This window comes from Mycotypha africana (genome assembly GCF_025528875.1).
Source record: "Mycotypha africana strain NRRL 2978 chromosome Unknown BDF20scaffold_8, whole genome shotgun sequence".
Lineage (NCBI taxonomy): Eukaryota > Fungi > Mucoromycota > Mucoromycetes > Mucorales > Mycotyphaceae > Mycotypha > Mycotypha africana.
In genome coordinates, this window is record NW_026515732.1 from 305,446 (window position 1) to 320,192 (window position 14,747).

The following is a 14,747-nucleotide window of genomic DNA, read 5'->3' on the forward strand; positions in this document are numbered from 1 at the left end:
CTTCGGTGATTACTCCAGCTAATCTACTAGATATAGCAGCATAGATCAGTTTATCTCATTGTAATAGAAAAAAAGCAGTTTCTCTTCGCTGGAGTAGTCATTGTAACGCCTTTTCTACGTTTTGATGACTCTTCCAGCTTCCTCCTTTTCAGCATCTAAACCTTCACCCACTAAGTTTTGCTTTAAATCCTCTGTTCACAATATTATGTGGTTAGACGTTTCTAGGTACTAGGCGTGAACTTCTTCCCATTCCATTACATCGCGCTTGTTCTCGTCAACAATTCTTCCCTTCTCCATAAAAAGTTACATACTCAAACCGACTTCTGAAATTTTTTCGGACCCATCCTTTCAAAAAAAAAAAAAAAGAAAAAAAAAAGCCCTTTGGTCGTCTGTTTGGCAATGCTCATACTACTTATTTCGCTTTTAATATCATTCTATTTCTGTAACTATTATTATATCCGTATCCGACTCTGAATTATCCACCGAATCTCATTAGTAATATGTCCCATCCCATTTTATTTTTTGAAATAAAAGAGTCATTGGGAATATATTTTCCAAATTAAAACTAGTTCGTTCTTCAAACTAACAATGTAATACACCATCCATCAGGCCATAAATTTTAGTCCATTTTTATCGAAGAGATTATCGTTCCCATCTTCATTATAAAGAAATATCATGTCAAAATTTTAAAAAAAAGAGAAAGAAAAAAAGATAATTAAAAAAATCAATAGGTAAACGTTTATTTATACATAGGTTATTTATTGTGCCATAGCGACAGCAACAGAGTAAGCACCACTATGGCTGATGGACACAGAGATATTCTTAATGCCAGCAGCAGAAGCTGCAGACTTAGCATTACCGCTCAAGACAACTTCAGGAGCACCAACATCATTGCTTCTAACTTCAATATCAATCAAGGGTGCGGCAGCGCCTGCGGATTCAATTTTACCATATGAAGAAATAGCCTTGAAGACAGCTTCCTTGGCTGACCAGCGACCTGTGAAACTAGCCTGGGGATCGGGACGAGATTGACAGTATTCGATTTCAGCCTTAGTGAAATTGCGTTGAATGAAGGTTTCATTTTCGATATTGAAAGTATTGGTTAACTCTACGTCAACACCAAGACCTTTCTTACCGGCTTGTTGTTCAGCAAGGGAGGAGAGAATGCTCTTTGTAACTTCAGCATCACCAGCTGTGGGGGCAGCGAGGTTAGCAGATTTGCTAGTGAAGTGCCATGACTTCTTCTCCTTCGAGTATTCAGTACGAGCACTAGGGTTCAAGTAAACAGTATATTCAAGGTCATCGGTATAAGGTGCTTCATTCTTGACTTGGACAAAGTCAGCGACACCCGTAAGAGAATCATGGAGATAACGGTAGGTCTTAGCATAACGTTGAGCGTTCTTAGCCTTGTATTCATTATATTGTTTCTCTTCCATTGCACCAAAGACATAATCAGGATGAATAATCAATACTTCACCACCAGCTTGACCAAAACCGAAGGACTTCAGGAGACCAGCCTTGACACCATCAGTTTGAATTGAACGAGAAGGATAGACAATGAAATCGAACTCCTTCATCACTTCATCAATGTTATCAGCATTGCGGTTACCAGGGACAAGACCAGTAAGCATACATTGCATTAAACCGTTAGCCATCCAGGAAGCAGCAGGGCCCTTAGGATGACCAGTTAAGTATTTCTGAGTGATAGCCAAAAGAGCATTACCCTTAGTACGGCCAAGGTGCTTCAATTGAGTATTAACGACACGAGATTCGTTCTTGTCATTAGCCTTAGTAGAAGTACCATGGAAAGAGGCAACACCGATGTCATCAATAGTCAAACCATAAGTAGCAAGAGCACCACGGATAGGAGCGATGGTAGGATCATTCTTGTAGAAGTGGTGACTATAAGTGCTAAGGACTTCCTTTTCTTGACGCTTGGCTTCGTTGTGAATAAAGTTACTGCGCTCTTCAATCCAAGCCTTTTCTTCCTCAGCAGTGAGTTGACCACTGGACTTGAGTTCTTCCAATTCTTCACGTAAGAATGAGAATTCGTTTTCAACCCAAGTCTTAATTTGAGCACGGCGAGCCTTAATTTGTCTAGCACGGTACTTGAAGTCCAACAAAGGAGAGACTCTCTTGCTATTTTCACGAGCAGTAGTTAAAATACCGGCACCAGGAGCAGGGACGGAACGACCTTCCTTATCAGTAGCAGTACTACTGAGAGCGACAATACCATAGATAGGACAACCGATTTCAATAGCAGTGGCAGCGGACATAAGAATGTGATTACCAGCACCATGAGCTTCCATGAAACCATTTCTGGTGGAAGTAGCGGGACGAGACATTTCAGCAGGTGTACGACCATGTTCCATCTCGTCAACAGCGTTAGAAGTAGCCTTCATATTGGCGAATTCATAACTAGATTCTTCGGTAATGTCTTCAGTGGCACCAGCTATCATGATCTTAGCCTTACCAGTTAAAAGAGATTCACAAGCCAATTCAATTGAAACGGCTGAAGTAGCACAAGCGTTGACGGGAGTCTTGATAGGACCAGATGAAGAAAGGAGCAACATATTGATCCAAGCGGGCATAGTGTTGATGAAAGATTCTTGCAAGATATCCTTTTGAACAGGCTTATCAAGAAGACGATCACGGAAGAGACCTCTTTGAGACATTTGACCACCAACGCCAGAACCAGTAGCATTACCGATTTCGGAAACATGGACGTACTTGAAGAATTCATAAGGATCAGTAATACCAGCAGAAACAAAGGCTTCGACAGTAGAAACAATGTTGAAGAGAGAGACAGGGTCAACTTGGTCGACAATGTCCTTGGGAACACCATAACGAGTAGCATCCCAGCCAGTGGGAATTTGACCAGCAACAAGACGATCGAAACGCAAGGCCTTAGGAACATATAAAGTGGCACCCTTACGTAAGATGACACACCAGTCGCCATTGGCATTTTCATAAACATCAGCCTTATCGCCTTGTTGATGCTTGAAGTGCTCAGCTTCTTCCTTAGAACATTCGAAGGGTTCGAGATCGTGATCAACAACAATTTCTTGCATGAGCATCTTCTTCTCAGGGTCGTAACCGTGCATGACAGTAGGGTCTAAATTTTACAATCAAATGAAGGTTAATACAGATGGTTCTCTATTAAAAAAACCAAAAAAAACCCAACCAACCAAATACATACCAATCAAACGGATACCAGAGTTTTCCAGAATTTGTTTTTCATACTTGGCCTTGATATCCTTGTCTTCAACAGGCTGTTCAGTCTTAGCATCTAACCAACCAGAATAGAATTTACCATTCTTCAAGTTGCCATCATGGTGTTTGATGTAACCCATGATCCAAGCCATTTCAATACAACCTTCCAAAGAGAATTCACCATAAGCCTCCATCTCCCAACGGGTTCTAGCATTACCCCAAGGAGAAACTTCACCGAAACCGGCAACAACAATGACTTGTTCGAGATCAATCATACCCTTAAGGTAGCTAAGATCCTTGTAAGCTTCATAACTCTTGAGTGTAGGGAAGTCGAACTTCATGTTAGCACGAGGAGTAATATTGTGAGGCTTCTGTTTACGTTCAGCTTCTTCGCCAAAGACAGTCTTGTAATCAAGAGCATTTTCAGCATCGATAGCCCTACGGATATCGGCAGTATCACGGATTTCCTTACGCAAGTTAGCATTGAATTCCTTCAAATTAACAATGTATTGAAGACCACCGTTAAGATCAGCCCAAACAGGTTCGTTTTGACAGAGTTCAACAATATCAGGGTGCATGAGACCAAGAATGTTGAAGGAGGTTTCAAGAGGAGAGAAGGTTCTGACACCAAGTGACTCAATACCTTCGGCAACCATGTTGTTGGCACTCATCAAACCAGTACCACGAGTCCAACCAATAACGGCACCAGCAATGATCAAATAATCAGACCAGCTTTCAGAGTACCAACGGTTGAAGAGGGTTTCCAAAGAAATCTTGGATTCACCATAAAGACCATCAGCACCAAAAGTTCCGTGATTAGGTGACAAAGGAAGGATGACTTGAGCAGGGCGAGTATCTGAGCCGATCTTTTGCTTATGCAATTTGACGTTACCCAACAAGCGAATAACGTTGGTCAACATGATACGATGAGCGAGTTCAGATCTAGAATCAATGGCATCAATTTCACGACCGTTTTCAGGAATGGCGGCGAAAGGAATAACATAGTCGAGATCCATGTTAAGACCCTTAGGATCATAAATGTATTCAACTAAAGCATCGATATCTTGCTTGGAAGCTTGGTTGTAGGGAACAAGGATAAGTTCAGAGCCCTTAGAACCATAAGTCTCGTACATAGATTGATAGAACTTTGTAACTTCGCGGTTGAAATTGACAGTAGTAACAACACATCTGGCACCACCGGAAATAAGACCCTTCAAAATTTCAGAAGCAATGGAGCCTCTACCGGCACCAACAACGAGAGCACACTTGCCAGCGAAAGAGATACCCTTTTCAGCGACTTCAGTCAAGGCGTTAAGGAAAACAGAGGTCAACTTGTTGCTGTATTCCCAGCCAGTAGGGTCATTGGGGTTCTTCTTCTTAAGATGCAAGAAAGGAATAGTTTCAGTCTTGGCAGACTTTTCAGAAAGACGCTTGCGTTCAGGAAGACGGCCGACAGTAGAAGTGCGACGTTGACGAGGCTTTTCTCTGACGATAGTGTTCGACATGGACATAGCACGCAATACATCAGTATAGAGTTCCTTAATGGCAACCTTGGTGCTCTTCTTCATCTTATTTTGAGTACGGAGGATCTTGTAGATACGGCCAAGATCTTGTTGAACCTTAAGACGGTTGGAGTATTCAGTGACCTTAGAGCCAGCGGCCATATCACGAACATAATCAGCCAATTTACGGCAATCAGGACGAGGAACTTCAGCATACTTAATGTCACCCTTTTCAGTGACAGTAGTGCTGGGGCCGGTAGGGAAGCTAACATTCTTGTAAACAGGATTTTCAGCAAGAACTTCGACACAGTTTTCAATCAAAGCTTGGCCCAATTCCTTAGCCAACTTGTAGCTTTCACCCTTATCACTGGCACAGCTTTCGACCTTATAGCGCATGTAGTCGATCAATTGAGGATAAGCACGGTTCATGATACGCAAACACTTGGCAGTGACTTCACGATCAACAACAGCCAACTTGCCAAAGATAATATCGTACCACATTTCCAAGGCATCTTGACGAGACCAGTTCCAATAGGAATCATAGTGACGAGCCTTAAGAGGAGAGAAGATGGGCTTGATGCCTTCAGCATAGAAATCGCCATGTTCAGCAAGCCACAAATCGAGTTCAGCTTGCAATTTAGCAGTAGCGATCTTTTCTTGTTCGTACTTTCTAGCGCCTTCACGCAAGTCCTTTTGGAGATACTTGGCGTAGAGGTTCAGTTGTTGGTAAATCAAAGCATCTTGCTTGGCCTTCATAGCATCAAATTCGGCACTGTTAATGACAGCAACGTTAGCACCACCAGCGGCACCACCAGCAGCTCCAGAACCAGGAGCAGATAAAGTAATACCGGCCTTCTTGGCATAAGTTTGAGCAACCTTATCTAACCAAGCCTTAGCATCAGCTTCGGCACCGAGACGAGCAGCAGGTTCCATGGTAATGGCAACCAAGAAAGCACCATCCGTACGACCAGGACCAAGGCCGTAAGAATCCTTAAGGTAGTTCTTAGCATTATTCAAAGTGAAACCACCAGGCATCTTTGAACCGATCATCTTGGCAATCAAAGTGCTAGAGTGCTTACCAAGAGCACCAGAGAAGCCGTTATTCAAAGCAGCACCAAGTTCATCCAAGGGAGTTTCTTCGGCCTTTTCAGGAACGTTGTTTGTGAATTCCTTTTGTAAATCACCCAGAATTTCGTTTTGAAGAGTAGACTTGCCACCCACTAGATCCTTGATAGCCTTAGACAAAGGAACTTCATCAAGACTCTTCTTCAACTTTTGAGCAATAACAGAGTGAAGAATTTCGGTAGCAGTGACAGGAGCATCCGTGACAGCTGCAGCGGGGCCAGCGGCGGCAGGAGCAGGAGCAGCCACTACAGGAGCAGCAGCGGCTACAGCAGCGGGAGCAGCGGCGGCGGGAGCGGCAGAGGTAGCTTCAGCAGAAGCTTCAGGCTCTTCCTCAACGGCATTTTCGAATTCATAGTAGATTTCCTTTGAATCCTTGGCAATAGACAAGTTTTGACGACGGTTACTCAAAGCATTATCATAGGCTTGGTACTTGAGGTTCAAAGTACGAGTAGCCATACCACTGAGAGTAGGAGAAGGACCGACTTCAACAAGACGTTCAATATTGTAGTTCTTGAACAATTGATCTTGTGTTTCAATCCAACGAACAGGAGAGGCAAATTGATAAGCCAAAAGTTCGATTAAGAGGATATAACCGAGACGTTGCTTTTGAGCAGCGGTAACATACTTGTCATCAGACCAGTTCTTGAGCACCTTAGCTAAACGAGGACTAGAGGTTTGTTTGTAAACATTTTCGATATAATCCTTGTCAGCCCTGAAAGGTTGAGCAGTCAAGTTAGGAATGTACTTGGCAGTTAATTGGGCAACATCAATATCAGATGGATTGAACTTCTTGGCCAAGAAGGTACGGAAAGGAGTAACACCACTGAGCAAGAAGGAAGAGTGGAAAGGTACATCAATACCACCGAGAGGAACGGTAGCATAACCACGTTCAAGGACAACATGGCCCTTTGCTTGCTTAGCCTTGGTCTTTTCAAACGCACCATCAATGATCTCAGTCAAGTGTTGCTTGACATCCTCAATAGACATAGTTTCCATCAACTTTTGAAGATCGATGTTGGAAGTCTTGATGTAGTTCAAGACGTTAGCAAGGGCATCAAGATTTTGCAGAGCACCGGCAGCAACATATTGCCAGTTTTCGACGTTGAAATTGACAATTTCCAAGACATCGCCACCACGACGAGCAATAGAGTCAACGACATAACGAAGAGCTGTATCGTTGAAAGTCTTGGAAACACGAGCAGGGTTCACAGCGACCATACCATAGTTGGAGCGACCTTCTTCATCACGCTTCACAGCGGATTGCATGGTCATACCACGGTAGAAAACGACATCAACGAGAGAGTTCAAAGGTAAGACATCAGCGACAGAGGCCAAGGCGGCATATTCTCCGAGAGAGTGACCAGCGAAAGCACAGTTCGTTTGGATCAACTCCTTGGAACGCATATCTTCGAAGGCAGCCTTTTCCATCAAAGTCAAGGCAGGTTGAGTGAATTGAGTGGCGAAGAGAAGACCGGTAGGAGAGCGGAAAGTGTAAGAAGTGCTGCGCTCGTGAATGCTAGGGAACAAAGGCAAGGTCTTGGTGGTGCCATCGGCGTCAACAACATCGTAAGACATGCTCATGTAGTTTTGGCGGATCTTTTTACCACGAGGACCACCAAAGTGAATGGTCTTTTCCTTGGGGTTGTTGCGAACAATATCAAGAATGGAGAAACCGTAGTTTTCCATGAAATGCTTATCGGCTTGATCCCAAATAGCCTTAGCGACAGGAGAGCTGTCATACAAAGCCATACCCATACCTTGTTCTTGAGAACCTTGGCCGGTAAAGACATAGGCGGTGATGGGTTGTTCCACTTCAGCGGTACCTTCAATCACCTTTTCGTTGTTTTGATTCACGGTTTCAACCTTGATGATCTTACGGCCATTCTTCATACCAACATGAGAAAGCTTGGTTTCAAGTCGATCGGATGGCAAGACCATGCCAACGAATTGAACGTCGTAGGCAACAACACGACGAGGAACATTATCGGCAGCGAAGATTTCAACAAACTTACGAGTAGAAGCACTGGTCCACATACCGTGAGTAATAGTACCGGGCAAACGAGCAAGGTCTGCAAAGTAAGGATTGACGTGGATGGGGTTGAAATCTCCAGAGACGTTGGCATAAGGTTCATTCGAGACAGGAGCGTGAACAACGGATGAGTAGGTAGATTGGCTGGGCATAACGGAGTAACCACCATTTTCAAAGAAGTGGGCTTGTTCAATTTCTTGAGCATTACGCTTCAAGTATTCAATGACGGGATTACCGTGGCTTTCGCCTGATTCGTATTCAACCTTGGCAATTTCAACAATTTCCTTGGTAGACACTTGCATAGAGACTGTACCGGTGGTCTTGACCGAAGCGAAAATCTTCTTGTTCTTATATTTGAGTTCAGTGTTCAAACGGAAGACCAAAGATGAACCAGGAGTGATTTCATGGGTTTCCAAGGCTTCTGTCCAATGCATCCATTCCTTGGATTTGAGGACAGCAATATCCTTTGTATCCTTGATCTTGAATTCCATGGGTGTTTCCACCTTGCGCTCAAAGGTATGTTCATAGTCATTGAAATCACCACGGTAAAGGAATTGACTGGTGACTTCGAGAATAGGCTTTTCATCACGGACAATGACACCCTTTACTTCGATCACCTTACCCATATCGTTGTTAATGATAGCATTGATGTTGGCATAAGTATCGACCACATCACCGACCTTCAAAAGATCAGCACCATCCAAGAGACGGAAACCGTTGCCCAAATGAACCAGTCTAAGGAGGTCACCATCAATGATCTTGGGGAAGATAGCCTTCATGATGGCTTTCCAACCGACAACGATAGCAAAATCCATGGGGGCATTCACCACCTTTTGACCGCGGTCAACAAAGACTTCGGCTTGGTTGCCAACGGTTTGACAGAATTCCTTGATTTCTTCGGATTTGACAGTTTCACCTTTACCGATCAGTTTTTCATGAACAGGAATATTCAAAAAGTCATCGGTACAGTCAATGCCGAACCAGAGCTTGTAATAGAACTCCTTGATACGATCGTTACGGCCTTCCATGACTTCGTGAATAGGAGCATAACCCACTTCAGGCTTGTACACGAATTGTAAACGCAAAGGAATGAAATGCTCGGCTCTCTTTTCGTAAAGAATGAGATCGATGTTTTGACCACTGATAGAGGCCTCCACGGAGGTAACATAGTCTTCTGTCTTTGTAGTAGCACTCCAAGGACGCTTATCTTGGACCTTGACAGCGGTGATCTTGCCATCAGCGCCAGTAGAAACAATCACTCTTTGACCGGCACGGGGACGGAAAATACGCTTGGCAGCATTGTCACCGAAACGTTTGCCTTGAACAACGAAAGGTGAGGTCAAGAGAGCACGGAGCCAGTTGAAAGAAGGGCCTGAAATAGCTTGGAACCAATCTTCTTCGAAAGGAAGGTTGGCATCACCCAATTCGTACACACGCTCATTCGCGTTGGAGGATGTTTCTGTAATGGCGGATGGAGCGATGGAAGCACCACCAAAGTACTCGATCTTGGGGATAGGAGTGTCCTTATAATAGCGTTCCTTCAAGCTTTCAATGTGGCTGTTGTAAATATCACCAAGAATTTCGCCGACCGGTTGATCAGCACGAATAGCATACTTGGCGGCCACAGGACCGTGAAGAATACAAGTACGTTGGACATCTTGGTCAACGACGGCAGCAAGGTCTTCCGATTGCCAGAGAGAATCCTTCTTGAACCAGACATCAAAGTCCTTGTCCATGACAGGGATGAAAGGAACAGGCTTCATGGAGGGGTTCTTACAGAGAGCAATGAAATGAAGAACGTCTTCAGAGGTCAAGAGTTGGTTCGCAGCTTCAGGGAACTGAGCCAAGAATTCGTCCACCAAAGGATAAGGCTTGTCCAATTGAGTGTAGCTTTGAAGCATGGAAGGAGCTGAGGCGGTAGAGAAACGTTCTTCGACACGACGCATAAAGTCACCGACTAAATTGCGAAGAGTGACATCGATCCAGCGGCACTCAAGCTCAACGTAAAGCAATTTGATGAGACGGTGAAGCACTTCAGAGTAAGTCATATCTTGAAGATCGACGGCTTCACCCGTCTTCTTTTGACCGAACCAAACCTTTTGGAAGTCAGCATTGAGACGCTTGATGATATAATCCTTCTTGGCCAACAAAGCAGGCAAACGCTTTTCCTTGGGCAAGTTGAAAATGCTTTCATCAAGTTCCTTCCAGAGACGAACACCACGTGTGGCGACCTTGTGAATCGGTTCACCCAGTTCAGAACGAACGGTGATGATACCACCGGCAGGACCCTTATAAGTTTTTTCCCAGTCAGCGTCATCGACACCGGGGGCGTCGACCATGGCTTGCTTAGCAGCAGCGGAAGCCAAACCTTCCTTGGCCACCATCATACGAGAACCAAAGAGGACACCATCGAAAGGCATAGGGGGATAGTCGAATTTAACAGACCAATCACCGGTAATATAAGGCAAGGTGTCATCGGCACCACCGAAACCTGAGCCAGCAACAAGAACAATGTTGGATTGACGACGAATGGCAGCATAGGTTTCAAGAATAGGTTGATGGACATCTTCGAAACCGTGATGGCCACCGGCACGACCACCGGTCCATTGCAAAATGATGGGCATGGTAGGGTTAGCAGCAGCAATAGCTACCACTTGACGGATGCTTTCAACGCTGCCAGGCTTGAAGGCGATGTGGCGAATACCAGCTGCTTGCAGATTAGCAATAATTTCGTTTGCGTTGTCCAAACTAGGGACACCAGCAGCAATACAGAGGCCCTCCATAGGCAAACCTTCCTTACGCATGACTTGAATAAGAGGATATTGGAAACCCCATTGACGAACGTTCAAGAAAATAATGTTGAGAGAAATGCCAACACCAGGATGGGTGAGGGCCATGATCTTGTCTACCTTTTCACGAAGGACCCTTTCATTGAAATGACCACCACCAGCAAGTTCAATATGGTAACCAGCATTCATGACAGCAGAAACGAATTTTTCGTTGACAGTGGAAGGAGTCATACCAGCTACCATGAGAGGAGGCTTACCCAATAAACGGGACATTTTGGTATCAACATGAATACGGCCGTTACTAAAGATAGTAACATTCTAGATCAGTAAAAGAAAAAAAAAAAACCCAAAAACACACCCACCCACACACATATATATATATATATATAAATATATAAATAAATAGATAATGCTCGTTTCATACCTTGTGGTTTGGACCAACTTGGGTCTGAAAACTTCGGCCCAATTTTGAGAATAAGTAACAGCACGAATATCGGAATCGAAAAGATCAGCCTTGTAAGAGACATCACGGTTAGCACCTTCAAGGGCACCGGCTAAAACAACTTGAACGCCGGTTCCCTCTTTATTACGGTGAGTCAAACCACCAATACCAGAGGTACCACCAGGTCCAAAATCAACAATGTGAGTCAATTCCTTTGAAGCAATCGCGCTTTCCCAATGAACATGACGTTCACAAATAAGTTCCAATAATGCTCTGGTGAGATCTGTTGACTGGCGAAGATCATTGCCTAAATGGGTGCAATAAAGAAAAATGCGGTCACGGGTAAGTGAACAAGGTCAAAAATAAAACTCAAATTGAATTACCCCAACACCCCACTGCAAAATTGTGATCCCCCATATACTACACAACTGTAGAACACTTACCAGAATCAGTAGCATAAACAGGAACCTTAAGATCCTTAGCATCGAAACGGAGACCGCTCTTTTCAGCGTTTTCCAAAATGATGGGAACAGCGGACTTCAAGTAAACACTGTGGAAAGGAGCGGTAATAGGCAAGAAACGGGAAGAGAACTTGATCTTTCTTTGAGAGAATGGAACACGAGATTGATCAAGACCAGTAGGGGCCTTGAGCTTACGCAAACTGAGATTCAAACCATACAAAGATTGAGGGGGACCAGTGCAGACAAAGGAACGCGGTCCATTATGCAAAGTAATTTCAATTTGACGCTCGGGAGCAAGATGAGCGTTGGTTGCCTTAAGATGCTTGATGACTTGGCTTTCTCTAAGACCAGTAATGGCCAACATAGGAGTAGGATTGCCTTCATTGTTGCTGATAGAATCTTCGAGAATAGCAGGATTCAAGGTTGTGGTAGGGAACACTTGCTGAGCACGAGTACCAATCCAGAAAAGAAGACCCAAAGCCTTTTCAGTGTTGGTAATGAATTCTTCTTCTGTTGATGAAGCAGAGATGACGACAGAACTGATGATACCTTGACTATGACCGGTAGTACCTATAAGCAATCAGGGTTCAAGAAAAAAATAAATCATGAGTTATTTACACAATCTTTTAGCTTTATCCATTTCACCACCTCATATCATTCACAAGCGATTCGATGTTTGAATGCCATGTGTCGATTTCCAATTTTTCCCTCCCCCCCCACCTCCCCATTTTCAAATGATACATACCCTCAAATAAGTCGCGCACTTCAGAGAATTCACGGTTGAGGACGCGTACCATAACGTAGTATTGAAGGATTTGAGCAAGACCGATCAAAGGAAGACTGACAGGAGCAGAAATAAGGTATTGTACATCAGGTCTCGACTCAACATCGTTTAACCAACGCAAAACATCCAAACCCTTGGAGTGAACGACCTTGGCATCAGGGCTGCGAGCATAATCAGCCAAGACAGTGGCCATACGGTTGACGAAAGGCTTCACGAGTCCGTGGTATGTTTCCCAAATATCAGCAAGTTCATCAAAATATTCTTCAATGTTACCTTGACCACCAAAGATGGCAAAGAGTTTGGCATCACCACGAGCGGCGGCCTCGAAAAGAGCAGATTTGGCTGGAGCAGCCTCTTCAGCAGAAATGACATTTTGTTCCTTGAGGAGGACAAGGGCATGATAGTAGCCTTGGATAACCACCTTCTTGGAGTCAGGAGAAAGTTCACGAGTCACGGCATGGACATCGTTGTCTTTTAAATATTGAGCACGGAAATCAATAAATAGGGTCTTAGCAACAGGCAAAAATTGAGATTGAGTGGCTGCACGATCAATGGCGAAATGCAGAAATTTGGCAGCAAGTTCAATTTCGCTAATTTCTTCTTCGATATTGTCGCTAGATTGAGCTGGGAATTCTTCTCTAAGTTGTTCGGCAGGAACCCAAATGTTGGTGGGTACAAGCACAGAAACTTCAGTGTTGTTTTGTCTAACTGATAAAGGACGAAGGACTTGTTGTTTCTCCATGATGGGTGAGTATATTATGTAAGATGATAAATAGTGGATGTAAAAATGTGCGTAAAATGTATAATATTAAGAAAAAACAAATACTACAAGCGCGCCAAAAAGAAAAAGAATATTAGACCAAGGACATAGAGAAAGAACGAAAAGCTCAATGATTGCGACAAGTTACCTTTCTTAATAGAGAATAATATAAACAAAAAAAGTCTAAATGGCAGAAAAAACACAAAAAATTTGACAGCTTCTGTTTGTCTGCTTTTTTCTTTTTTTAACGTATAACGTTTGATCTATTGTACGAAAAAAAAAAAAGGCTGTATAATACAAAGAAAAAAATAAAAATAAAAAAAATTGGCCGTGGTCTTCTTCTTTTACGGTAAAATAGGATTTCTTAGATTTTTGCTTCCCCAAACAAAAATAAAAGAAGGTAAGTATGAATACGAGTAATTCAAAGAAGAAGTAATGGTTTAAAGAAAAGAAGAAAGAAGGAAATCAAATACGATTTTTTGCACAGAAAACTTTTTTTTTTTTTTTGTGTGTCTTTTTTGGCTTACAACCCCCCATCAAATTTCGCATACCTTTTTTAGACGCTTGGTAGGGGCAAAATTTTTTTTTATTCGGAGTGAGCTCGGACTTGCTTCGTATTTACGGACTTGTAAATTGGCTCAAATGAACCTCGTCGCCCCAAAAATGACTTGCTCTTTGTCGAACCGTCAGCAGCAAACCGGTTTTTGACTTCTTCACCGTGTAACGAACTGATTTGAGTTTTCCATTCTTCAATAATAAAGTAAGTGCTTGATCCCCTTTAGCTTATTCACCCCCAAAATTGCTTTGTTTGTGTGCATTGACCTTGTTGGTTAACTATCAAAGCCTATCCTACATGATTGCAGCCTCGTCCATTGTGGAAATACATTGATTGTTGAATTCCCAAGCTATTTTTTTTTTTTTTTTTTACTCAAACACGTCAATTTGCAAAAATATACACTAGAAACTTTAAAATAACTGTAATTTTATTCATCAGCTGAGATTTTTACCTATGAAACATGAAACATGAACAATCGCCGTCATTACTATTAATCGCTCGTCTCCATTTTTTTTTTTTTTTCGTATGCTTAACCAGGCAAAAAAAAAAAAAAGCTGTCATTCGGTTCGAGCGGGGATCATCTGTTATTGCTCAGCCTTGGGATTCACCGTACCTTAGAGTGTGCCCTTTTTTTCTAATTAGCCCAATCAAATTTGTCCACTTTTAGGCCAAGTGGGGTTCTGGTGCGGTCAGTACAAAGTGATCCTTGTCGGGCCGTTTTTAACGTGGGGGTGGGGAAAGGGTAACGCGAAATATCAATTCAGCTCAATGACATAGCGACCTATATGATGTGTGGGTCATCGAAAGCAGAAGGTTCAGGTTTTTCATTGTCGAAATAAAACAAGTTTATCCTGTGTAGGCGTATTTTGAGAGCTTCATGGCTTCTTCTTTGTGGGATGTTGTGGTTATAGAGGCTTTGAGATTGAGGAACTCATGAGACGTCTTCCTTTGCAACACATTGGTGGATGTCACAGAGGAAACGTGTTCAAAAAATACAAGTACTGTCAAGTTATGTCGACGAGTTGACTTTAGATGGATTGACAAAATACCACCCCATCACCTACTTACAAATGCGTAGTGATAATA

General features: G+C 43.1%; 1 protein-coding gene across 1 annotated transcript; it reads right to left on the reverse strand.

Moving 5' to 3' along the window:
* Window positions 1-349: 349 nt before the first annotated feature.
* Window positions 350-13,581, reverse strand: BDF20DRAFT_960422 (fatty acid synthase). Its single transcript, XM_053084937.1, has 6 exons — window positions 13,254-13,581; window positions 12,307-13,170; window positions 11,538-12,131; window positions 11,083-11,407; window positions 3,200-10,959; window positions 350-3,115 (listed from the first exon to the last, which is right to left on the reverse strand). The coding sequence occupies exons 2-6, from the start codon at window positions 13,085-13,087 to the stop codon at window positions 759-761; spliced, it is 11,817 nt and encodes a 3,938-aa protein (XP_052933943.1). The 5' UTR covers window positions 13,088-13,170; window positions 13,254-13,581; the 3' UTR covers window positions 350-758.
* Between the last annotated feature and the right edge of the window lie 1,166 nt (window positions 13,582-14,747).